General features: G+C 27.0%; 1 protein-coding gene across 2 annotated transcripts; it reads right to left on the bottom strand.

Moving 5' to 3' along the window:
• Positions 1-351: 351 nt before the first annotated feature.
• LOC129966070 (enoyl-CoA delta isomerase 1, mitochondrial-like) lies at positions 352-12,628 on the bottom strand. 2 transcript variants are annotated; one of them, XM_056080435.1, is made up of 7 exons: positions 12,509-12,628; positions 10,497-10,621; positions 9,833-9,979; positions 6,049-6,147; positions 4,354-4,373; positions 2,901-3,082; positions 352-2,020 (listed from the first exon to the last, which is right to left on the bottom strand). In XM_056080435.1, the coding sequence occupies exons 1-7, from the start codon at positions 12,540-12,542 to the stop codon at positions 1,854-1,856; spliced, it is 774 nt and encodes a 257-aa protein (XP_055936410.1). In that variant the 5' UTR covers positions 12,543-12,628; the 3' UTR covers positions 352-1,853. The 2 variants fall into 2 exon arrangements, with proteins under 2 accessions (XP_055936410.1, XP_055936409.1); XM_056080434.1 differs by having other exon boundaries at positions 354-2,020; positions 12,413-12,628.
• Between the last annotated feature and the right edge of the window lie 14,991 nt (positions 12,629-27,619).

The raw sequence follows: 27,619 nt of genomic DNA, 5'->3' as shown, positions 1-27,619 counted from the left end.
ATTAAAAAAATGATTAAAATGTAATTTCAATAAAATTCAATTTAGTTTTGCAGATAGAAATTTACTGCAATTTGCCATAAATGATGAAAAATTAAATGCCTTTGTATTTATTACAAATATTTTATGAATATTTTTTATTTAACATCCAAACTGTCATCTGTTTTGCATTTAAACACTTACATGAAAGTAAAACATTGAAAATAACACAGCATTAACAGAACTGTTAAGAAAAACATCATGACAATTTCAAAATGTTCAAGATAATTTATTAATACAAACATAAAAAAGTACATTAGTATAAAAATAATGCTTTGGCTATTTTTATAACAGTTTTAACAATATGCAAGTAATAACACTGTACATTAATTGTTAAAAGTATAAATCACAAGAAGTCATGACTAAACATTATAGAAAATAGTTATAATTTAGCTTAAAAATAAAATTTGTAATTATCAACTTTCAAGAAGTATAATTTCATCATTTAACAACGAACATATAACAAAAAATTGGCAAAAATAAAGAAAGAATAAGCACACACTTCAGGATTGATAACTATAAAACAAAACAGGATAACCTTCCAATATTTTATGTGACTAGTTGATAAAAAACTAAATGAAATAATTTTATATACTTAATGAGACCCCATATAATTTGTAATCAATTGACAAAAAAATAGATGCACTGATATAGAATAAAAATAAAGCAATTTTTTTTCATAAAACTTACTTTCCTTGTATTGTTCAATAATTTTGGAAATTGAGTCCTCACATAATTTTTTGAAGGAATTACTTAATATTATAAAATATTAACAATATTTCTAATCAAACTTTATTTAATAAAGCATAAAAGGATTTAAAAGTAATCTACATATAATACTGATGAAATATACATAGTATTTGTCGTACCATATAAAACATATACATAGCAGAGCAAATATATAACAACTCATAATTATTTGGTTCTAAAAAAACTGATTTGGTTTTAATAACTAAGAATTTCATTTGAATAGTGAAATTCTTAAATTATGATAGTTAAATTTTAAAACATTTCAAATTTAGGATTTTTTTTAAAGATATTTCAGCAATTATAATTCCTTTAAAGTTATATTCCTTATAAGATGAAAACAGTAATACTTGCAATATTCTAAATGTAATGCAAAGGCAATATTTTGCTTCCTGTATTCTCTGATATTAAAGGTACAAAAATAAAATTATCTTCAAAATGACAAAAAAAAACTGCATTTTGTTTACTAAATTGTTCCCAATTTAATATATATATATATATGTGTGTGTGTGTGTGTGTGTGTGTGTGTGCGTGCGTGCACGCATGTGTGTGTATAAATAGTTTAAATTGAATACAAATATTTTTTAAAGGAATTATTAAAGATATTTTTGCTTAAAGCAGTAAATTACCTGGCAAAGAAGATTTAAGAAAATAATATTTTAGATTAAATAATAATACTTTATATTACATTAATAGCAAAAATATCAGAAGAGAATGAGTTAAACAATGTTCAGAGAATTTTAAACAAATTCCTTAACTGCAAAATACTGAATATAGTTCAAATTTTGAAAAATACAAATAAATGTCAAATTCATTTAGTCTACAATTTGTTCTAAAGGTTTTTGGAATTTAGCTGGGGAAGCAAAGTTATATTACAATAATATAAGAGTATTCATTAAATTTTCAACAGAGAATCAAGTATGAAAATTCTAAATAAATCTATATTTACAAAAATAAAACATGATAAAAATAGAAAATTTTGAAAACTAAATTCATAACAAAACATATAAAAATAAACATCACGATTATTTAACAATGCCAAATCAAAGTAGTTGCTAATCATGAAAGTTTTACTTCTTCTTTGTTTTTAAATTTTCTAAATATTTTCCTATAATATTTTGAGTTTCATCTTGAAGAAAAACTTTAACTACATCATCAGTGTCTTGGTCTTCATAGGATATCAGGTCATCAACAAATGGCTTGCGAAAACTTAATTTTTCTTTCTGAAAAGCTAAAGCTGCAAAAACAATTTATAACATAAATTGTTAATATCAAATGGACTTAAGTGAAGTATAAAATATGTAAAACATGCACTCGTGTTATAAGAAGCTTCCATAACACAATCTTTCATAAAGAAATTTAATTTCATTCATATATTTTTTCTCATTCATATATCTATGAATGAGAAAAAGAACAAAGAATTATTTCAAAAAACAACATATATTCAGAAACCCATTCCACCCTTTAACAATTTATTTTTTAAAAAGAGAAACAGAAATGAAAGCATTTCATAATAACATTTAAAAGAAATAAACACATTATCAAATTATTATTTCTCACAATATCTCAATAACATAAACAAATGTATATATGATATCACTCTAAAGAGACCTAAAACTATCACATTTCTGATATATCAAAAGGACACACCAAAACATCCATATCCTTTTCAAACAACAACTCATATATTTATGATACAAAGTTTAGAATATAAAAAATGATAATTCACAAACCATACTTTGAATATTTCCAATCAGATAGCAACCTTTCATCATGAAACATATTTTATTTTTTCCTTAAACAATTCATTCCATTGTGTCACTTAAATTAAATTAAATAATTCGTAAGCAAAAACACTTTTACACTTTAATCGTTTTACAATTAAAGTGTAAAAGCGTTTAAAATTTATGAATTAAAAATCTTAAATTTCCACTGCATTACAAATTTTGACAAATAAGAAATATAGTTTTTTATGAAAAATTAGCTGTTTATGTAACACAATTAGTATATATTTTAGTAAATTAATATTTTACTACACATATTTTTTTTAATTCAAAAACATATATGAATACTTCAGCTTGAAGAAACAAAGAATGCTATATAAAACAATTACAAACCTGGAACTTTTAAAAGCTGGTTCAAAGCTTCTTCAGCTTTAGGAAGAAGATCTGAAGAGGAATCAACAAGCTCATCCACAATACCAAAATCCAAAGCTTCTTTTGGAGTAAATAGTTTACTTATCTTGAGAGCATGTTCAGCTGCACGATTTTTACAAGCATTTACAAGAAGTAAGCGGACCCTTTTAAAAAAAATTTCAATCCAGTTTAAAATTAAAAATCTGAAATATTAAAAATTCCAGTGACACTTTTAAATATAGGACATTCATGAAAATTAAGAAGAGTTTACAGATTTTGGCATTTAAAATCTTTTTTTTTCTTCTTTTATTAGAATTTATTTCTTTGTGTAAATAACATTAACATTCATTATAAAGAGAATTCTAAATTGTGTATCTCAGCACTTTAGGGAATCTCAATTTCCTCATAAAAGTATTGTAAGATAATAATAAAGTTCTCAATTTTATATTTACATCTTTAATTCAGTTTCATTTGTTCTTATAAAAGAAACAACATGGCCATCAATGATACATCTGCAAGTCTGGTAGTGGCTTGGTTTGTTTTTAGATTTTCCAATTAGATTTCCTTCTGCCTATTAGATATTTAGAAGAACAGCACTAAATATCGATTGCCAAAAGTAGTATAAAAAATATTCTTTTCACCCGACCATTAAAGAATGAAAAAGAGTATGGTTTCATTTTAAAATATATTTTTTCTATCATCAAGAAGCTCATCCATACATATACATTTATCAGAATTTATATAATAATTTTTATTTTTACCTAACCAGAAATTTTATTACTAGGCAGAAAAATCATTGACTGTTTTATAGAAAGTAATTTGGAAGTTCTATATAGGATGTTATGGAAAAATCTACATTTCACAAGACATGAGAGTTGAAAAAGATGAGAACTATCGACATAATGTTAAAAAAAAGAAGAAAAAAAAAAAGTGAATATAAAAGTATTCATATTAAACATACTTGTCAGATACTAAGTTTTCAGAATTAGACATAATAAAGCTACCAAAATACATCTTATCATGTTCAAATAATTTTCATTAAAAATTGAATGAAATTGAAACTTTTGCATAATCTTCAAATCTATACTAAATTATTAATGTTCAGATCAAGAAATATATATAATTCCAATTACATAAACTTTAGAGGTTTCAAGCCTTTCAATATTGTTTTCCAGGCAACAATTTGAATTTAATTTTATAAATATGTGAAATGCTTAAAAATTAATATTTGATTCATACACAGAAAAAGAAAATTTTCATATTAATTTCTGACTGAAATTCATTGATTCAATTCTGATGTTAGACTTCAAGCAGGTCCAAAGAAAAATAAAATGTTGTAATTAATATATATAATAAGATCCTCTTTAAGACAATTATGTTACAAATAATTAAAAAATAATAATGCTCAAATTTTTCATTATAACAAATTTCATACCATTTAGGAGCAGCAAAACCCTGAAACAAAAATGAAATAAGAATCAATTCAAAATTTAATTACTAAAATTATACAATCTATTAATTTAACATGTTATACACAAGCTTAAATATTTTGATTAAAAAAAAAAAGAAACTAGTAGCACCAATTACATTCAATACAAAATCTCACAATTATCTCATCTATTTATGGAAAAGAAATACTACTCGTAACATGAGCAAACATCATTTAAAAAAAAAAATATTTCAACGCGAGGTCATGTCTTAATGGTAAGTTTAACAAGTAAGGGTTTGTAGCGATCATTCTAATTCTCTCGGAGAAAGCGTGCCAAAATGCGACGTGTGTCTCATCTTGGTTAATCATAAAATGCCAGCATGACTCAGTATTCCCGCCTCTCAGAGAGCATACAAGCAGAGTAGCTCCACGGAGGCAAGGCTCAATGTTATTGGTTGCTAAATAAAGTTATATTTTTGATAATAAATGTAGAATGACTGCTTCTAAACCCTTACATGGAGTCAGATCATGATAAATAATATTTATGGATTAATCAATCCTCTTCAGTGGTAACAGGGATATTACACCACTGAATTATATGCCACTTATATTACATTTTGTATTGATAAAAAAGAAAAATATATATTTTTGTGCAAAAATATTAATAATAGTAATATATTTATGCAAATATTTTAGCTTTTAGAACTAGAAGCAATGAAATACTACTAGTTTTTTACAATATAGATTATAACTTTTAACAGAAATGAGTTATTTAACATTATGTTATGAAGCAGAATTTTTTAAATCATATTCTGTTAGATTTTTAATCGAAATAATACTCTTTATTTACTTATATAAAAAAAATGTCTCATTAATGTTAACTATTAACTATACAGAGCTGCTAAGAGTTAAATACTAAAAAATTATTTTTCATTTTAAGAGCTCCTTATAAATATTATATGGAATTTTGCATTTAATAGAATCTTTAAGTAACTTTATTTATACTAGGCAAAAATAACTTATTTAAGTTGTTAAAATTTTTTCATTAAATCAGTACTGGTCATTTTTATTTAAATTTAAATTAAAAATAACATTGCTGAAAATAACTTTTTAAGTTAATAATAAACTTCATACACAAAAAATTACTCTTTGTAAATGTTTATAGAATCAAGAGCAATATATGCTTATTTATGGTATAACTGGAGTCAAGTTAGGCTTGAATTTATAAATTTTAATACTGCAGGAGGGTTGAAATCAGAAATTACTAATAAACACTTTATGTGAAATATAAAATAATTTTTAAAAATACTATAATATAGGCATATTAAATTTAAATTAATTCTTACAAACTTTAAAAATTACAGCAATCTTTATTTTTCACTTAAATTTGCAATTCAATTATATATTTTACACAGATTTTTTAAATATAACAAACTAAATATGGCTGAATTTGCATTTAATGCTGGAAAAAATATATTAAAGCTGCTATGCATTCTTCATTCCTGGTTAAAACTAGTAAAAATGAAAGGAAAATTTTAGAATAAAGCCATCAGACATTGCTCGATAAAACAGCCCCAGACAGCACAATTTTAAAGGCACAATATACTTTAAAAAATGTTAAGTCCCTCAAAAGAAAACATTGCTGTTAGAAATTTTTCACAAGATTATTAAAAGTATAAGATGTATAGGAGTATTACAAACCAATAAACTTTCATTCAACCCAATTCGAACATCAGAGTTCACCATAATGCTATGATCACAGCTCAAAACCATAACACAACCTCCAGCTGGAGCATGACCCTACAAAAAATATTTCACAAATTAAAAATGAAAATTATTTAGCAATTTTATTTTCATTATTGTCATAACATATTACATTATTGTCATGTTCATTTCATAAATATTTGTGAAAAAAGGGAAAGGAAAAACAATCAAGTTTTATTTTCATCATGTAACTTAGTAAAATTGCAAGAAAAAGTTGCAACAAAAGTTTAAGAACTTGTTACAAAATTATAAAGCGATTTAATATTTCTGAATATAATTTTAGATAATTAATCAATGAATACGAGAAAAATCAAAACTTAACAATTTACAAAAAATAAATTCTGTAATAAAATAGATATTAAATGTTAATTTCTTATTAATAATTCATCACAGAAACTTTCTCTCCTTTATAAAAATCTTGATCAAAGGAAGCTTATTTTTTAGTTTAAATTCCTATCTGTCAGTCAGTGAAGAATGATTTAAATTGGATCTCTATCAATCTGGATCAATTTATCAGAGATCAAATATTTTGTTTAAAATTGGATTGTATTAGGGAGTACACAACATTATCTCTTCAATTTAAACAAAATTAGATTTGTTGAAACCAGACAAAACTGCTATTTATATTCATTGTCTTTATATAATTTTCCATTTTACAACTGTAATCCATATAATATTTCATAAATATCATGATAATATTAAAGAGAAGGTAGAAACTAGAAAAACTGATAAAGCTATGAAAGAAAAGGGGATGAAAAAAACAGTTCAGATTATTTCGTCATTTTTTCTTATTCCATAGTCAACATCTAGATCAAGATCAAATTTTTTTTCCCTTCTTTTCTTTCTTTCTTTATTAACCACAAGTTATGCTCATATAATTCTAGAAAGTTGTAGAAATTTTTATCTCCAACATTTTACTGCACTTTTTCAAGCAGTTTGCTGCCTTATAAAGATGATATAAAAAGATAAACTTGAACAGCAAATTTGATTTTTTTAAAGATATATTTTTAAACTGAATGTAGCTTATATTTTCAAAAACAAGTCGATCGATGTGTAAATTTTATTTTTTCATTACAAATTTGCACAAAGTGTAAACCTAATATATACATAGAAATAGGGGGGGGGGGTAAAAACAGGTGGAATATTTTCCAATAAACTCTTTGTAAAATAAAATGCCAGATACCGATGGCAACAATTTTAATTCCAGTAATCCTATCTGAAATCAGTATATCACCTTTTATTTACTGTCTTGTATATTGTCTATTGTATCTAAGATTGTATAATTTTTTTTGTGTTGCTTTATTTTTTATGTATAAAATGAACAGCAAAAGAAATTTTTACACAGCAGATTTCAAGTAGTTGAATTCGTAGAAAATTCTAACAGCATGGCATATCTCCACAGATGAAAAATATGGAAGCTACAAAATTCTAATACTTAAAACAGTTCATTTTCACAACAACAACAACAAAAAAAAAAACTCATTTCAATAAAATGAATCAATTATTTCATTTAAAGTTTCTACTTAAACTTCAGAAATATATATTATTGAAATAAAGAATGATATATTTGACAATATTTAGCAATTAATTGCTTGTTCCCAATTAATGTATTTCCCAATGTTTCTTGCAAGATTACCAGATCCAAATATATAACCTGACATCAATAATTTAGCTACAAAAATGACTCCAAAAATGATGAACTTGGTACATGGAAATATATAGCAATCTATATATTTCAGAGTGTGAATTGAACCACTTTCTTTCTATTTTTTTCAAAATAATGAAACTAAAAAATGCAACAAAGTGCATATCAGATGCACACTAGGTACTACTTATAAAATACGAAAAAAAAAAGAAAAGAAAAAAGGACTAGGTCGAAGAATAATTTTGATGGTCCTAAATTTTCACTGTAATCATTGAAATTTTCATAAGTGAGTAATAGAATTCCAATTTTTAACACAGAAAAGTTCTGAAAAAATTTCCTTTTAGTTTTAAACTAAACCAGTTGGCAAATAAAACACACACTCAAAATATGATGTCGTTTATTATTATACAGAATATCATCCTCCAATATGCATCCAATAATGTAAAACAATCGCTAAAAAAATTACTTTTAATGATTTAAAAAATATTATTTCTTTGTCCCTTTCAAGATAAGGTTTTAAAAAATTATATTTATTTAAACATGCTTAAATATCTCATCAGTTTTGAAAGGACTAAACAGATTGCCACATTATTTGATGTGTTGCACACTTAAATACAGCAATAGTAATTTAATAAAATACTTAAATATCATAAATTTATCAGTCTATAAAAAAATAATTTAGAGGTTGAGTAGGTTGAATTCACATTAAGTTAGGACCCGCCCCCTCTCTTTCTTTGTACACTATTTACAGCAATGGGTCTTAAATTATCAATAACTGGTAAAAGCTGAACAATTTTAAAGAACAGATTTGAAACATTTGCAATTGTTATAGTTTGAGATGGATATTCTTGGTTATTTGTTCTTCTAAATGAGATATACAGATAATTTTATAAATTTTAATTACCTGAATCTAAATATCCTTTTGTAACATGTTTAAACATAAACACAATGAGAATCAATAGCATCTTAAGCTTACTATATGTTTTTGTCCCTCAATCACCATTAAAGGCTAATTCTGAATGTACTTGGAACATGGTATTTTTTCCCTCATTATATTTGCCATAAAATATGATATAAAATTCTATGACGATTGGACTTGCCTTCTTTACATTCCATAGTCTATACTTGATCGTGTTTAACAATATTCTTTACATCATTCTATGTGATTTTATGAATATTCTATGAAATAAATCCATTTCTCATAATGCCGCCATATAATAACATTTTTATTTATTTCTTTAACTGTGTTCTCAGTTTTATTATGCTTTAAAAATGTGCAGTAACTGCACTTTCTCTAAACTTATGCTGATTTAAAAATATATAAAAAAATTCATGATAATATATTTAATAATAAAAAATAATAACTTACTTTCCTTTCTGTCTTCTTTCCTGCAAATTAATAAGAATAAAGCATGTTTTCTTTGACAAAAACCTTTACTTTGATGTCATTTAAGTAGAGTACCTTTAAACAGTAAACCTTAATATGTAGTAATGTAGATGTAGCAACCTTTACTTTGATGTCATTTAAGTAAGTAAATGATATCTAATCAGCAATTTTTTGTGATTTCTTCACGAATCTGCTGTATTGAAATTTTGGTATTGCTTTGATATTTTGCAAAGTAAACAAAATTTTCCATTTTTCATGAAAGAGTAAACACTATTTCAAAATAAATTATTGAAGTTATCAAAAAACTTGGACAGCTTATCTCAATCAACTATGGAGTGAGATAAAATAAGAACCATATAATAAAATCAAAAGTAACATTTTAAATATGATTACAGAGTAGTTCTTTTAGAGATTTATTTATTTATAATTCTTTGATATATACACAATATTCATGCACATTTATGTTCACAATTTTATTAGTTAGTTTGTTTCTCCAATCTGTCATTTAGTTTGAAAGCAAATTACTGGACTTTTTTTAAAGAGCAGCACTTTCAAAAGAATGACAAAATCCTACTACCATCTAAGTCTTTAGAAATCAACAAAAATGAGAAATTGTACTATTTAATTACAATTCGATAAATACTAATAATTTTTTAAAGTAAAAAGCACATTACGATTTAAATACTTACATTAACAGCAGCAACAGTTACAAGAGGTGTCGAGTACAGTGTTTTCCAAAACGTTTGGAAAGCTTTCCAGAAGATTCTAAGCCTTTCTTCAGAAGGTTTGTATAATTCTGTAATATCCAGTCCAGCACAAAACACTCTGGAGGAATCCTACACAAATCAAGAAAAAAAAATTATTCTAAAAAGAAATTCAAAATAAATTTTTATATGATTTCAGCCAGCACTAGATTATTCTCCACAAGTATAAAAGAATGTCTGTCGTTAAAATATACGCAAGTGCTACAACTATATAAAATCTAAATCCTGATCACATAATTAATCACAGAAAGATTGTTTACTTGACACACCTTTTAGTAATTTAATTATAAAAGCGATGCATCTAGCAGATATTTCAGCTACTGTTGGGTTCACAAAAATGTAAAAATTTTATTCTCCATCAAAACAAACAAACAAAAAAAAATATTGTAATGTATGTGTAAAAGTAAATTTTTTCAAAATTAGAAATAAATATCAGTAATATTCTATATTCAAACAAAAATTTAAATTTTAATGGAGATTTTCCAAGAGCTCTACAATAAGTAAAAATACACATTGTCATTCACAATTTCTGTATACTATGAATCTGACTTATCACCAACTATAATTAAGATAATGTTCAAATACTAACTGATGATATAATTATTCCTCTAAGCTTTTTTTCTTCCAAATCTTTTATAGTTGATGTTAGTTCATTAAGCATTTCCAAACTTAAAGAATTGACAGGAGGCTTCTGTAGCATTACTCGTGCAGTGCCTTAAAGAAATTAAAAGCAGTGATGATTTTCTTTACATCAAAATATCTATTTAAAACAGAAAACATGATGCTTATAATGTAAGCCTTTAGCTCTTTACTGGAAGCAAATACTTTGTTACGTAGAAAATACTTACTTGTCACCCACTCAATATTCAGCCACAAAAATAGTGCAGACATTTCATAAGAAATAGTTAAACCATTTTTTTTATTCATTTAATAGCTTCAAAGAAAACTAAACATAATTATTCAAAGCAATTTAACTAAACAAAAAAAAAAAAAAGAAAGGAAAGGAAAGAAATCTCTATAAATTATAATTTAGGATATTAAAAACATTCTTTTCAATAAATCAATTTTAAGGAGAAAAAAAAACAATATGCATTTCACATCTAATCAAATATTTATTACTGTCAGAGTAATACAATAGCAAAGTGAAAATCATAAAATAACAAATAAGAAATAAAACAAGTCATTAGATGAACTCAAGGGTTGCATGGAAATTCAATTGTTGGCTGCATTTCAAATCCAGTCTAAAAGAATTTCTTTTTATCAGTCTTTAAGTTTAAGAAAAGGAGAATTGCATTTTTCAATCGATTGCTTGATAATGCACAGAATGCAAACTTTGATGCATATAACGACAAACTGATTCTCAATCCCAGTCTTGTGTATTGCTTACTTCTGACTAAATTTCAGCTTGCATTTTCTGTTTTTATTCTCCTATTTCATTTTTTATTTATAGAACACTCACTAGCAAAAAAAAAAAAAAAAAAAAAAAAAAATGAGGCTTTTTAGATTATACTAAGATACAGAATACATAATGCAAGCATCTTACGTATGTGGCGATCCTGCACGTATATTGGATCTTGGTATTGTCATACATATGTTGGTAGTTCCTAGATTTTATTGGCATAAAATCATTTGGCAATAAAATCTAGGAACACTGTAAGATGCAAGTACTAAAAAACAATTAAATAAAAGTAAAAATGGAAAGACATGTTAATATTATCATAGGAATAATATTTAATTGAATATAGTTTTTACATTTTAAAAAATAATATATTTATTACTGAAATTTTTCTTATAATTTTAAGTATTTAAGCACATAAAATACTGGTTATTAATGTGTGTGAATAATTTAAATTAATAAAAGTTGACTGGTTTTTAAAGAAATAGCAATAAATAAGTTTCAGTTTATTTTAATGAAGATGGTTTAAAGTTTCATTAAGAATTCAGGACAATTATTATTTCTTACTATAAAATTTTTAAAACATTTTATTTACCTTTTTCCCTTTTTTAAATCCTCATTCTAATAAGATATTTCAAGATTTAATAAATTATATTATATTTCTATAAAAGGAGTTTTAATTCAATACCATACATAAAACTGCAAGGGTTTTTTTTAAAGTTTACATGGTTTTAAATATTTAATGGCTATTATAAAAAATCAGAAACAACTACTCACTTAAAAGTTACTCCTGTTATGCATAAAAAAATAAAAACCAGTATATATATACATGCACAAAAAAAATCATATCATATTGTAATAAATATATTATATACATATGAAAGTCTCTACTTGAAAATAACTAAATGCCTCTTAGAAAAATTTGAAGGAAGAAAAATAAGAGCATCTAAGGAAAAGTTTCCACAGAATTCTGTTTTATAGATCACTGGAGATCTATAAAATTTCTGAAGCATGAAACAGATACATATAAACGTAGAAAAGAAAATTTGCGATTCTCAGAGATCATAAAGATTACATTTAATGCTAATATAGAATTAAATATTGTATACCATTCTTTTCATCTTGAATTACATTAACTAAATTTCTAACGCAATTGTAGGTTCCTACTTTAAACAAATGATTAAGTTTGGGAGCAGATAATTTACCATATATTTGAAATGGTCTCATTTTAAACAACATATTTCAACAGACTCCCAAACACACGCCAAAACTAAGTTCTGTATCGAATTCGAAACTTCAGCGCAAATTTTCTTCCATTCGCTGTAAGTGATGCCATTCTCAATTCAATAAGTTGTCAGTTTTAAAATTTCCTTGCACCCTTATTTCGACTTTATGTAATTTATTATTTCAAATAATTTGAATTTGGTGAAATATGAGGGTTTAAAGAGCGAGCAGTGAGAAAGAAAATATAACCAATTTGATTACCATAAAATGAATTTCCACATATAACTAATCATCTCACATTCCTTGACACAGGGGTGTTTGTGGGACCCCAAAAAATCCCCTGAAACTTTTACGGACTTACTACCGACATTTTGGAGTTTCGAGAAGGGGGGGGGGGAAATGAAAAATTACAATTATGAAGTATTGAATGACCTAATTATAAAAGTTCAACGAATTACTTTTTTTGCAAAATTAATAACCATTAATTTTGCAAAATTAAGACCTTTGAACCCAGGTCACGCGATCGCACATCTGGTCGAACGAAGTCTCTCTCTTTTTTTTCTGCCGCGCCTACTTGCCGAAAAGAATCCAGAAGAGAATGTCCGAGAACCGGGGGAATGAGTCATAACTCGCAATAAGGAAAGAACAAAAAAGAAGTTTTTTCCCCCTTTTCACGCATTATCACTGCCTTTGGAGAAAGAAAGGAAAAGTTTTCACCACACACACTGACCTTGCGTTTTCTGCTTTCAAAGCAAACAAAATTACCCAGATCAAAATAAATAATTGATTATTATTCCTACTTCCTTTTGAATGACGATCCCCGGAATTTCCGGGTATCGAAGTTCAAAATCCCCGGAATTCCGGGGTTTCCCCGGAGCACAAACACCCCTGTCGACATAACCATTTTTTCCCCCCTTTTTGCATTGCGTGTAATGGAAAATCAAATATTAGGAATAAAGTAAGAGTCGCAAAGCCAAATGGCTGATATTCTTCTGACTCATTACTGGTTACTGGAAGGAGTAAACTAACGATCAAACTAAAAATCCTCATTATCAAGAGATGCTATGAGTAACTGCGCCTTTACAAAGAACTGTTTACCTTTTAGTTAAGGTCGAACTTTTTTATTCATAAAAAGAATCAAGCATTTTTTTTTTGGGGGGGGGACTGTTTCTCCAAAAATTTTCTCTCATAAAGATAAATTTGTGCTTTAGAAGCATCCCCCCCCCAACCGATTGAAACGTTGAATCCAAATTTTAACATAAAACTGGTATTGCAATTTCAAAATCAAATACCAATTTAATACATTTAAATCATTGCGTTTTTGAGCTATAGCGTTTACATATTTCTAAAAGTATAGACTGACAGACATTGTACTCCTAGCAGGATGTGGCTCAAAATTTATAGGAATATGCAATATAGATATTAAATCTATATGCTGAATTGTATTCATCTAGTTACCTTCATTTTGTAACTATCGTGTTAACTTATATTCGAAAAGCCAGACAGATAGAATTTACTCTGAATAGATTTTACACAAAATTTCATAGAAATATACAAATTTGGCATAAAAAAAAACCATATGTCACATTTCCTTCATCTATCTCAAAAGATTTGTGAGTTATTTTTGTCATAGGCAGATAGACAAAAAAAAAAAAAAAAAAAAAAACGGATATACGGACAAACATTTTCCAGAAATGTGTTTTAAAACTCAGGGATGTTTAAAACGTGAAGATTCATCATCTCGAAATTAGAGATGCATAATCCACGATTTTTTGAATAACAAATAATTTTGCTATTGTTATTTTTAAATATTTGTTCCAAATATCTGTTATTTCAATCATATTATTAATTTAAAATTATTATTTAATATTAAATATAAAATTTATTAATTGTAAATAATACTTAATTTACTAATTTAAGTAACGTGTGATTGAATTAATTTATCTATTTCAGCTTATTTCTTAAATTTGATTTTTTTCAAAATTATTTATTTAATTTTTGTATTGGAGTAAACCATTTTCTGAAAAATTTGAATTAAATATAAATGTCATTTCTTTAAATTGTTTACTTAAGTTCTATATTCTACCAATAGATGGCGCCAGCAGTAAATGGAATATATGCAAAATCAAATCACAAGCAATTAAGAACGATTTGTATGGAACAGTGCATCAACACATACGAATACCAGTAAGACCGGCTACTCTCATGAAGTGGAGCGGCGACTTCACACTTTTCAGTGAAGTCACCGCTCCGATAAATTTCAGCGATATGCAATTCAGTGATACGATGATTCCAATAATCGGTCCGTTCACTTTTCAATATGTTCACAGATTTCTCCTTTTCTGTTATGTTCGAGAGCTTCCATTGGACAGATCGTATCGATTGTTACTTTCCAGCGAAGTTACCGCTCCGGTAAATTTCAGTGATATCGTATCGATTGTTACTTTCTATCGTGATCCAAAACCTGTAATCGAAATATCACCAGTAAGATCGTATCAAGGATTTGAATCACACCCCTCTATGAAAAGTATTGATCACTTGTATTTGTGACTTTTTGATATTGGTTACGCAATAACCGCTCGTAAAATATTCGTCATCCCTACTCGAAATGGAATTTTTTTGACTAATCGATTATACTTCCTATACAAGGAAGTAAAAAATGCAACAAGTGACATGGATAACTCTAGACAAATGCTTTTATTATTAGACGCGTAGATCTGCATCAAATTTAGCTTTTAAAATTGATTACTTTTGTACTTATTTCCATAATTTACTCCGATAGCAAATCATAGTTTCGAACAAATAATCCCTCATATTTTAAATTACATTAACAACCAGATAAATAATTAAGTTAACTATAAAAGGACTATTCAGATTAATTAGTAATTTGCATATTTCGTCATATCGAAAGAACTCCTTAAATTACACTCCATTATTATAATTTAACTGTTCTGCTTATAGTCTGTCTAGTCCATAGAGCTGATCAGTATCTCAGGTCTATGGTCTAGTCCGCTGGATAAAATGCCAAACAGCATATATCCATTCCAAAGAAGATCCGTGTTCAGAATCTTATGATTTAGCTCGAGCGAGACTAGAAGAAGGATTAAAGCTTACTTTCCCCCCTGTACTAGGATCAGGCTAGTTTGGGGTTTTCACTTATGTGTATACTTCATTACAGTATTATGCTGCTTAATATTATATTATAAATAATGTATAACTTTATTCAGTATAATATTATATAATACTATAAAATTCTTACATGTTTCCGTACTTCATTAATAGGGTAAATATTTCATAATATTGCTTTTGCATATTTTATCATATTGTACGATATTATGAGCTTGTGTACAGATGTTACAAAAATAAACTTATTTTACATTGTGTATTCCAATGAAAGTAAACAGATTTTGTCACATGCTGAAAGATACTTTTTTCATATCGTTGGAAAGTGGGGAATTGTTCCGTTTAACAGTTCGGCGCAAGCAACTTTGATGTTTGACATCAACCTGATATTTTTAAAGTAGGAAATCAAAAGCTCTTTGGCAATCTGAATTTTCATGTATCATAAGCTAGTAAAAACATTCTTCAACTTCAGTTTGTAATAGGAATATTGAATATTTACCATAACCGAAGACAAGTAACTTATAATATAGTACAATATTTAAAAAATTGCAAAAAAAGTGTCATATATTATTTTCCCAATATTGTTGTGAAATATAAAACGTTTTTATAATATTGTACTGTACATTTTATAACATTGTAAAATGTATACAGTACTTTATAAATGTATATCGTATTGTTTAATATTATAAAGTGTTAAATAATACTTCACAATAATGAAAGTCCAAATAGTTAAAGAAGAGCAAATTAAGCTTTATCATTCGTGTAACATTTCAATTATTCTTCTTATTATTTCTGTCAGCATACCAGTTAAACTTTACCTTGAGTTCGAAGCTTAGATCATTGGATTTACCGACCGGCATCTTATCTATGTATTAAAGATATCTAAAATGAATGAAGATAAATTATAGTAGTAAAATGTCACTTAAAAGAGATGCATAGTAAATTTCATGCGATAAAATCCTTACAATTAATTTAATTTTTGTCTATAATTTTGAATTGATACTGTAATTCTAAGTAAAAGAGGAAATGTTTTTTTTTCTTGTAACAGCGATTTTTTTATTGGAAAAAAATTGAAAATTAGGTTCAAGAGAAATTGTTCTTATGCAGATATAAACTTAATCCCCCTCCCAAAAAAAACAACGTTATCTTGGATTTAATTACACTTATGAACAAACAATTTCTATATTAATTAGAAATAGTTCTCTTCAGAAAGTGGAATACTTGTCGTAGCTATTGAGAGTTTGCTTAAAAACAGGGCGGATTAAGCCTTCTAAGGGCCAATCAATCGATACGACATCACTGAAATTTACCGGAGCGGTGACTTCACTGGAAAGTAATAATCGATACGATCTGTCCAATGGAAGCTCTCGAACAAACCAGTAAAGGAGAAATTTGTGAATGGATTGAAAATTGAACGGACCGGTTATTGGAATTATCGTATCATTGAATTGCATATCACTGAAATTTATTGGAGCGGTGACTTCACTGGAAAGTGTGAAGTCGCCGCTCCACTTCATGAGAGTAACCTTGACTCTCCTATATTCGCATTTGATGATGCACTATTCCATACAAATCCTTTTTAATTGCTTGTGTCTTGACTTTGCACATTTCTGCTGGCATGCTGGTTGCATATTTCTGTTTATTGCTGGTGCCATCTATTGGCAAAATATAGAACTAAAGTAAACAAATTTAAAGAAATGACATATATTTAATTCAAATTTTTCAGAAAATGGTTTACTCCAATAAATAAATTAAATAAATAGTTTTGAAAAAAAATCAAATTTAAGAAGTAAGCTGAAATAGATAAATTAATTCAATCACACGATACTTAAATTAGTAAATTAAGTATTAATTACAATTAATAAATTTTATATTTAATATTAAGTAATAATTTTTAATTAATAATATGATTGAAATAACAGATATTTGGAACAAATATTTAAAAATAACAATAGCAAAATTATTTGTTATTCAAAAAATCATGGATTATGCATCTCTACTTTAGGAAATCCACGTATAATAGGGCGCTTTCTTCCTTCTCTAATTTCCTATTCCAGATATTTCTTATTGATTTTAGTTTTCAGTATGAGCAATTCTATATTAAAAATTCTAAAAACTTTTAAATGCTTGTCTCTTTTGGGAGGGTTTAGTACTTTGCATGTAAAAAATATCAAAAAGCAAATTTTAAAGCCATTTTAAATGAAGATCCTTTTAGATTCTAAATTAAATGAAAATCGGAAAGGAATATACTCAAAAATATAGCACAAAATCTGTCGAAATTTTAAGGAACTCTCTAACTTTGTTAGGCTCTTAGGCAGTTTAACTTACTTTGCTTGTTTGATAATCCACCCCTAGATTAAACAGATTAATGAGTTTACAGATTAATGAGTTTAATAATTTCAGTAATAAATAACAGAATGATCTGAAATAAGATCTAATTTTTTATTCCTTTCTTAACATATCACGAGATGCCTTGAATATTCATAATATTTTGGCAGTATTGAAAATCAAATCTAAGATTTCGCTTCTATTGTATATCAGTTTCATTGTATTATAAAATGACGATAAACATATAATTTATGCTAACGTTTTTGTTGCGATTATAATGACAAAATATTCATTATCTTAGATTTTTTTTCTATTGCAGCGTTTCTCAACCTGTGATACCGGCACTCCCTGGAGTGCATAATGGTCTCCGGATGTAAGGGGGAAAAATATATTGGTCTTCACTGGTAGATTCTAAGTTATCTCCAAGAATCCTAGAATGATAAATCATGCAAAACCATTCTTTAAAACTATTAATAAATGCAAAAAATAATGATTTGTGTTCTTAGGAAATAATCATTCTTCGACATATTCGTGTTTGGGAGGATATATCTAAAATTGCTTTTATTGTTAAACTCCTGCATTACCAAAGAAATAGACTTGAAATGAAGAACTATACATTTTAAATGCAATTTGATCTAAATAAACTTACACTAACATAAAAATGATATACACCGATATATAAATCTACTCCTATGTGAATGGTTTTTGAATAAAATAATGACATCGATTGCTTTTAACTGACCGTCTTTCTGCCCTGTCTTTAATAGCATATATCTGAAATGTTTCATTTAAAAGCAAACTTTACGAAAACGAATTACGAAATTTCATAATTTGTCGGAAGAAATGCTTCTATAAATTTTTACAAGCGTTTTGAAAAACATTTTTTTCAAAACGATTCTTGATACATCTTGAATGGTGAGTGTTGTAAAAGTATGCATTTGGAAATATTTGATCTCGCTTGTCGTGATTTCATAAGACAATTCGTTTTATTCAAATAGCAAAAACGACAAAATATGGTTGTGACTATGTTTTTATGTTGAATGAATAAGTTTAAAATGCAGAAAGAAAAATTCATTTTATTTAGACGAATAGTCAGCTATGCTTTACAATTGCATTCTAACCTTTGAATTTTACCTGAAAACTTTGATTTACCAAGGAAAAATCTTGAATATTATTTTAAGAAGTTGAAGAAATAGAATATTATTTTAAAAAGTAGAATTAAGAATAGAATTTATTCTTTTTCCTAAGTTTTTAGAATATATCTTATCCCCTTTCAATCACTATAGGTTATTATTGTTATGGAAAATTTTTCAGAAAATCAAAGAAGTCCAGTACAATAAGTATACTGCAAAAAAGAAGTCCAACAAGTTCGATAACGGATAAATGTTGTATTATTCTACACTGAAGCACGAATTCACAGTATCAGAATATAGACGATATGTACATAAAACAGCACCTGCAGTAAACAACAGCAAAGAAGCCCCAAAGCGCTCAGATAGAACTCGTTCAACCCAACTGACTAGCTACATAAGATACACCAGATTCAGCTCTGCCTCTCGACATTTTATAGTTACCTAGAGAGGGCATACAAATTTATAAATGGTCATCACAGTTCATATTTCTATGGATATATCGCAAAGATTCTTACTTTTTCTAGATTCTTCCATTTTGTCAGCAAAATCGCGAAATAGTCGTCAAGTTTGTCACCAAGGCCGGGAGGTCATTGATCCCATATCCATTCAACTTCTGTTAAGGCTATCTGCAAAGCCCATCTTCCCTAATAGATGACTTACATCATCGCAAAGCAGACTGAAAATTCGGAACAATATTCTTGTTTCCTTTCATTAGTAGTCAGAGTAGCAATCGCGATTATGATGATATAAAGAAAGAGGAAGAAAAATATCTCAAAGATGATAAGACTTCAAAAAGCGATATGATAAATTTTAAAAGTTATTTAAAAAGATAATGAAACCTCATACATCAAACTAGAGCTAGAATAACTTTATTATGCAACCACAAGAAAGCAACCCTGACCTTGTTTAGCGTTCAAATAATCTGAATAAGCAGTACACCAAGACAATCAACTGGACATTACAATGGATGCGAAATAGTCGCCATTGCGATGCGGTCCATGTATTCACTCCTTTTGTGACAGATGAATCTCGCCATCAGAGTGGAGGTAGATCTGCCATTATTGTATCTACCAGGGAATAGAAAAACTGCTTATTTGTTCGGTAACTTCTCATCCACATATCTGAGATACCTCCGATGGGACCACTTTATTCAGCAAGGTGCACATGGAATACTTTATGCAAAAGATGCAGAGCGGGCAGCATAGGAAGAAAATAGTGTTACTCGGTTGCATAAACATAAAATAGTTTCGTGTTAGACAAAAGCAGAGATGGTATTTGTATGCAAGCACTGAAATCATATTGATGTGTCATGTTAGTTTAAAGAGACTGATAAAAGGATAAATTTTTAAATATAAAAATTATTTTTTACATTAAAATTTTTAATAATTAATGAAAGATTATAAATAAGTTGTAAATAATTTTAATAAATAAAGTAATAAAAAATTTAGTAATTTTTAAGATAATTTAAATAAAGGCATAATTTTAAGAAAAAGAAATAACACAGATCTCAAATAATAGTGCTCAATTATAAAATTTCAAAATAAACAATACAAATCAGATCTAGTATATTCAAATTATTTTTTAAAATTTGCAATTTCATCATCTTATTATTATTTATCGTAGAGCAGTAAAATCAGCGAATGAAAAATTTTAAGAAAAAAATTCTTACGACTACTGAAGATACAACATATGAATGGGTTTAACTGCAGAAAACAATAAAAAAATAAAAAAATAAAAATTATGAACATTAATTTTAATTTTGAGTTAATTATAATACATTTAAATTTATCGATAGTGTTTTGACTCCTTGTTCTTACTCTTCAATGGTTAATAAAAATACAACCAGTTATAAAAATTCGCAGATTAGTGTTTCTTGAAAGATAGAATTTATAGAATTTTTATATAGAATATAAAATAATTTTTATTTATAGATTTTTTAAATTTTTTTTTTTTAAAGAAAGGGGCTATTTTATTTCGTAAGTAATCGTGCATCTAATTATATTTAAGATCAAAGAATTAGCATTGTGTAAATAAATTCAAAGAGAAAAAAATTGAAACTAAGGTATTATTTCTGTGCATATATAAATATTTAATTAATAGGAAATAATTTTAATAAAGAATTTATATTTTTGTATTGTTTTTTAATTAATAAGTGATTTTAATACGGAAGAAAGATTACACAACGATATGGTCGGTATAGTTCAGGTCTTGTTATTCAGGAAATTTTACCATTGTTATGCCCTCTGTGAAATCAGGAACAAGCTTATTGAATGAAGCTATTTCTAATCTTCATATTTGAAGTGTTCCATGAGGGAAGGTTTTTTCATTTAAAAAAACAATGACACCAAAGGGAGGATATAATGCGATATTTTAGGCATCATTTTTTTTCTTCTGATAGCTGATAATATTCTCTCCTGAATGCTTGCTCGTACACAAGTTCGTTCTCAGTGTTTGTAGCCAATAGAATTTTAATGAAATTAAAAAGTACAATTCCTTTGAAAATTCTTATTATTTAATAGTGCTTAACTTTTACAAATTGGTTCGAAAATTACGAAACTTAAACTTAACAAAATAGAATACACAGATTTGCATTACAATTAGCAGAATTTAATATATTGGGAATGTTAAATTTTAGTTATTTGAAATCCACAACATTATATCTAATATTTAGAATAAAACAAGATAATATTATACATTTGTAATAGATCTTGAATTTTAAAAAGAAAAAATAATATTCTTTCTTTCTTAAGTTAATATCTACGAAAAAATATAAGAATTGCAACTTAAAGATCTATTTAAAATGGTATTGGAAATTACTATTGATTGTTTTCTCACATAAATACTGGAGTTTTACAATGGAATAAAACTAATTAAAAAGTGAGTAAAAATCTTCAGTTTAGTACTGCAGTTGGAATAATAATTTAGGAGTGCTCATTTTACCAATATACAACGCAATAATTTTGAACTGCGTTTAATGTTTCTAGTTATTCGGAAAGTTAGTTAAAAATCGACTGTAAAATCTATACTGAATAGACAGGCAGAGAAGAAATCTTACTAAAAAGACTTGTTAAAAATGCATCCATTTTTATACTTGTGTACATTTATTTCATGTACTTTTAATTAAGGAATAATTCTTCCCATTCAATATGCTTTATGACTTTCACCAGTAATTGCAATGATGAAATCTGCAAAATATATGGGCTACCTTGAAATCCACAAGCTGAGCAAACTTCTTATGCTTTATCGATTTTTCTACGTATAATATTTTCTGATTTTAGTTTAAAATGAATATTCAGAATGATTTCAAATGAAAAACTTGAACTTACTTAAATATATATATATATATAGATGATTCAATCTGCATCTTACATGCGAAAAGGCCTTGCTTGTCTTATAGTGAAAATCACAATTCCAAATATTTTTTGACCAGTCAAAATCCGTGGATGCAAGGAGACGGATGTAGCTGTAAATTTTCCCTTCAATTACATAATTTTGTTTCACTTTATAATGAATCATGCTAACTCTCCACTGACTTTGTTCCTTTGCCGGGTTGCTAAAGAATTTTATTTTGGGATGAAATTTTTTACTTAAAACTTATTTGTCACAGTTAAAATTTATTTAGTCACATTAACTTTGTAAACAACTCTTTGCAACCTCTTCTAATATATAAAATATTCTAGTCACCTTTGGTGATTAGTTGGTTCGCCGGGATCAGTGGCTTCTAAAATTTTCAATTAAACATCTTATGTAATTAACTCTTCCAGGTTTTCTCAGCAAAATATTTTTGAACTTCACATTTTATTACCATTTAAGAAAATTATTTTAGAAATCTCACATCTTTCTATTTATTGTGCTTTTCATTTCACTAATTTTTTATCTACAATTTTATGCTTCCAATTATATCACAGGAAAGAAACCAGTATTTAAAAATGAAGATGCTTTAAAATTTCTACATCATTACTTGATTCCGAAGTTAAATTTTAATTTAAGTATAGCAAAATTTAAAATAATATTATTAAAATCAAGCTTTATACTAAAACCTATTTATTCTACCAATAAGTGAGATGTAAATTATACGTATATCAAACAGAATTCGTTTTCCTTAATTTTTAATCTTGGAAAAATCTCACAATTCAGTATTTCAGGAAATAATGAAAATAGTTTGAATTCCATTCACAACAAATAACATATTCAAAATATACTTTAAAAAATGCACTTAAAAAACTAAAATATACTTAAAAAAGCCTTAAAATTTTATTTAATTTAATCTACGAAACTTTACAGCAATTAAATTGGTATCAGTGAAAAGATAATTTTGGAGCTTTAAAATGGTGTAAAAACCATTTATGCAGGAATATTTGCGGAAATTAGGTTTTAAGAAAAAAAAAACTCGTTTACTTTTAAAATTTCAAGATAATTGCTCCAATGTGCATATTTCCAACCTCCAAAATATACAGTCGCTCAAACAATAGAGAGTACACCTTACTTTTACTTGATAAATACGACTTTCATCATAAATAACACATTACCGAGAAGTGCAAAGGTTTTTATTTTTACACATAACAAATGGTTTAATTTAGAGTAAAAATAAAGAACAATTAACAAAAAATTTTTAAATTGAAAAGTTTCAGAAACATTTTAAATAAACATACACAGATTTTTGCCTCAAAAAATTAAGAATACACCAACGAAATTTTTGTAATATCTCGCATAGAAAGAAAGTGTCAATATTTAGTTGCATGTCATTTGGTTTTTATTACGGCCTTTAAATGTCGTAGTACTAATTCGATAATTTTTGAGGGAATCTGAATATATTTTATCCTATTTCTCTTGCAATACTGGTTCTTAAATTGGTTTTGTTTCCGATTTTCTATTTTTGGACCGTTGTTTCGAGAGTGGCCCACAGATTTTCAATGACATTGATTTTGGATGCACTGTGGTAGTGTGTGTAACTGCTGTTTACAATGAAAAAGACACGACATTTTGATATTATGTGCAGTGTGTTTGGGGTCGTTGACCTGCAGGACAACAATATTGACACGTTCTTTCTATGCGAGATATTACAAAAATATTACAGATATTTTATGAGGCAAAAATCTGTGTATGTTTATTTAAAATACACATATGAACATCTGAAACTTTTCAATTTAGAAGTTTTTCGTTGATTGTTCTTCATTTTTACTTTAAATTAAACCATTTGTTATGTGTAAAAATAAAAACATGCTTGCACTTTTCGGTAATGTGCACTTTTCGGTTTGAAGATAAATCGTAATTTTAAATGCAATAAAATGTCTAAGATTTTATTAAAAGCGTATTTTTAATAGAAGCCTACTGAAAATGGAAAAATAAAAAAGAATCGTCATATCATAATCATTGACACTTGAAAAAAGCCGGGATTGAAATACTAGGAACAAAAATGAAAAACGATAATTTTTATTTATAATGAAATATATTATTATAAAATACTCTTAAAATATTAAAATAGAATAAAAATTATAAAGCGAAATATTGTGAGTCATTGAAATATTTTTTTAAATATTAAAATGAAGTAAAAATTATTTTTGTGCTGTAATATTTTCCGAAGTTACACCGGAAATATTACAACTATTTCTATTTAACTCTTACAAATGCGAAAAATTTAGAATCATAATTAAAATTTAATTGAATAAAAATTTTGAAAAAAAAATCGCTTTCAGGGGCATGTTCCCATTTTTCAAGGTATATATGAGTCAAATTTGGTGGCTGTAGGTCACACACACACACACTTTCATCTTTTATTATTAGTATAGATAGGCAGATGAAAAATATTGTCGAGAAATATGCTTACATTTAAAAACAAACAAAACTAAACTAAAAATTTAAACATCTGGTTTATCGATTTTTTTTTTAAAGTTTCGCGATATTTCAATTTCATTTTTTTATTACTTTCTTGTACATAAAGTATAAAGAAAGTATCGCAATTGTCAAAAAATTCAAATTCGAGTTTTTGATGAATTTCCTGAACCCGACTTGAGTTTGAAAAATTTATTTTTAAAAACTGTCTGTCTGGCTGTGACAAAGATATCTCAAGAAACGTTTTGAGCTATAAGGATGAAATTTTTTACATCAAATTTGTACACTTCTATCGAATTCTATTTAGAGGAAGTGGTCTGTCCAGCTGTGCGAATATAAGCTAACACCACGATAGTTAGTAAATGAAGAGAGCTGGATGGATGAAATTCGGTGCACAGATTTATAGCCTATATTGTAGACACATATTAAATTTTGGGTCAAATATAATGAGACGCTGAACGTCTATCGGTTTGTATTTTCAGAATCTATAAGCAAGATAGCTAAAAAAAGCAATGACATATATATATATTTGGTGTATGATTTTGTTATTGCAATTATAGTTCTGTTTCAAATTTTGGTTTCTCTCAGTTGGGGAAAAAATAGAAATGCATCTTTATGAGGGAGTATACGAGAAATTTCCGAAGAGACCACTCCCGGTAATTCATCTTGTAAAATACAGATTTTAAACATGCCTTCTTCTATAGGTTTCAGCAACAAAAGAAAATCAATTAATCTTTGATGAGGCAAAGAAAACGGTTTCAATATGAGGGCAACAATGTGATCTATTTTCAGAAAATTGGGAAGAAAAAAAATTTCAAATATTTAGAAAGGAGTTTTACGGATATTAAATTAGTATAATTAAAAAGATATATATATTTTTTGAATTTTAAGATCTAAAAGTAATTTCTTTGCTGTATTATTTTCAGAAATTATTATGGAAAAAAAGTCAAAATGTTCACTTGATTTTTAATTAAAATTTCAAAATAATAATAATGAAATCTACGATCATAAATTTCAAGTTATTATGTGAGACCATTATTATTTTTAAGTCATTATTTGTCTTAATTAATTCAAGTCATTAACCAGTTTAAACCGGTTTGAAACAATCACGAGACTTTTCTATCGGTCTCTATCCCCCCCCCCTCTCTCTATATATATATGACAATTTTTTAAAACTTTTAATTTTCCTAGCTGGTAAACAAAGTTTTGTAACTCGACTGATTTGGAAATTAAAAAAATCAAAAACCATCGTTTTTCTAAATATCGACGTATACGTAATGCCATAGTCTCGTGATTGTTTCAAACTTGTTTAAATGGTTAATGACTTAAATTAAGCCAATTCGTAAGAATTCAGAGAATGAATAATTTGGAAATCAAGTTGTAACGTTAGTTGGAGATAAATCGCCAAATGTGACAACCTTTGGATTATTTTCTAATAAACCTAAAAGCGAAAAAATTGATGCCTCAAAAGCGATAAATCGCTAATTCGTTCCCTACGCATTTTAAGGCTTTAACAATTTGTTGCTTACGCATTTTGAGGTTTCATCAATTTATTGCCTACGCATTTTGAGACTTCAAAAACCTCAAACCCAAAACAACATTATGTTTTTACATGATAAAAAGAGGGAAAAAGAGAAAGAAATCTCTTCGACGTTTCAAATTTCCAATTTATATATATGTCCACCAAAATATATATGTAACTGGTTTGATACCTCTAGGTCAAATCGACCTGGCCTGTAGAACGCCAATATATACGCTCTCATTCATCTTTATTATTTGTAGGGATAAGTAAAGATTTGATTGATACTTTTTCCTAAACAGGTAGTAAAAATTACTTCCACAATCAACTTGTTACACGAATTAAATTCTTATAATCAATGAAAAAAAGTAAAAATATTTTTTTTTGGAATGACTTTGAATTTACAAGGAGTGTCCACATAATAAAATCTGATTACGTAAATTTGTATCACAACGTGAGTAAACTTGAAGCATACAAGAATTGTAAAATTATGGGCCTATTGAAATGATTCATGTGTATTTGATAAATATCAATTGCGCTATGCAAAAAAAAAAAAAAAAAGTATATTTTGCAATAGAGAGAGAGAGAGGAAGATGATAAAAAAAATCGGACTGGCCAGGTTGTCGGCTTGTCTGTTGGCAAGTGGACACCTTACACATAAGACAATGCAATCCCCTAAGAAAAATGTGTGAAAGGGAGAAAAGCATGCACCCTTCGCACATTCGAGTCTGTTTCTTTTCTTTTCTTTTTTTTTTTTTTTTTTAAGTTTAAGCAAATAGTTTCATCTTTCACACAGTATCGGTGCACGATCGGAAATTCCACCAGCATTCAGATTTCTATTTTTTTTTTTTGTTTTATAATTACACAAAAGTGATTTTTACAGTATTTCGAAATTTTAAAAAAAATTTATCTTTTCAATAATACCAACTTAGTTGTTGTGCAAACGTCTTCCTGAATTCTGGCAATTTTTTTAATACTTGTTTCCCTAATTTTCAATAATATATTTTATTGTTTCGATAAAATTCAGATTGTTTTCGTTATTTCATCAAATATTCATTCTTATGAGTTTTTTTTTTTCCTCGTTAAAAGGAAAAAGAAAGAAAAAAAAAAAAAAAAAACCTTGATTATTATTTGCACCAGCCAAATTTAAATCTCAA

Source organism: Argiope bruennichi, chromosome 4 (assembly GCF_947563725.1).
Source record: "Argiope bruennichi chromosome 4, qqArgBrue1.1, whole genome shotgun sequence".
NCBI lineage: Eukaryota > Metazoa > Arthropoda > Arachnida > Araneae > Araneidae > Argiope > Argiope bruennichi.
The sequence above is the reverse complement of the archived record's forward strand: the minus strand, read 5'-3'. Positions and strand labels throughout refer to the sequence as shown.

What these genes read in the sequence shown, in the direction of transcription:
- LOC129966070 (XM_056080434.1), bottom strand. Translation starts at nt 12,542, where the DNA reads ATGTTGTTTAAAATGAGACCATTTCAAATATATGGTAAATTATCTGCT. An exon ending in AATTCAAGATGAAAAGAATG is followed by an intron (nt 10,622 to 12,412) that starts GTATACAATATT and finishes AATTTCTTTAAG; the next exon opens with GCACTGCACGAGTAATGCTA. An exon ending in GGTTGAATGAAAGTTTATTG is followed by an intron (nt 4,374 to 6,048) that starts GTTTGTAATACT and finishes TTTTTGTTTCAG; the next exon opens with GGTTTTGCTGCTCCTAAATG.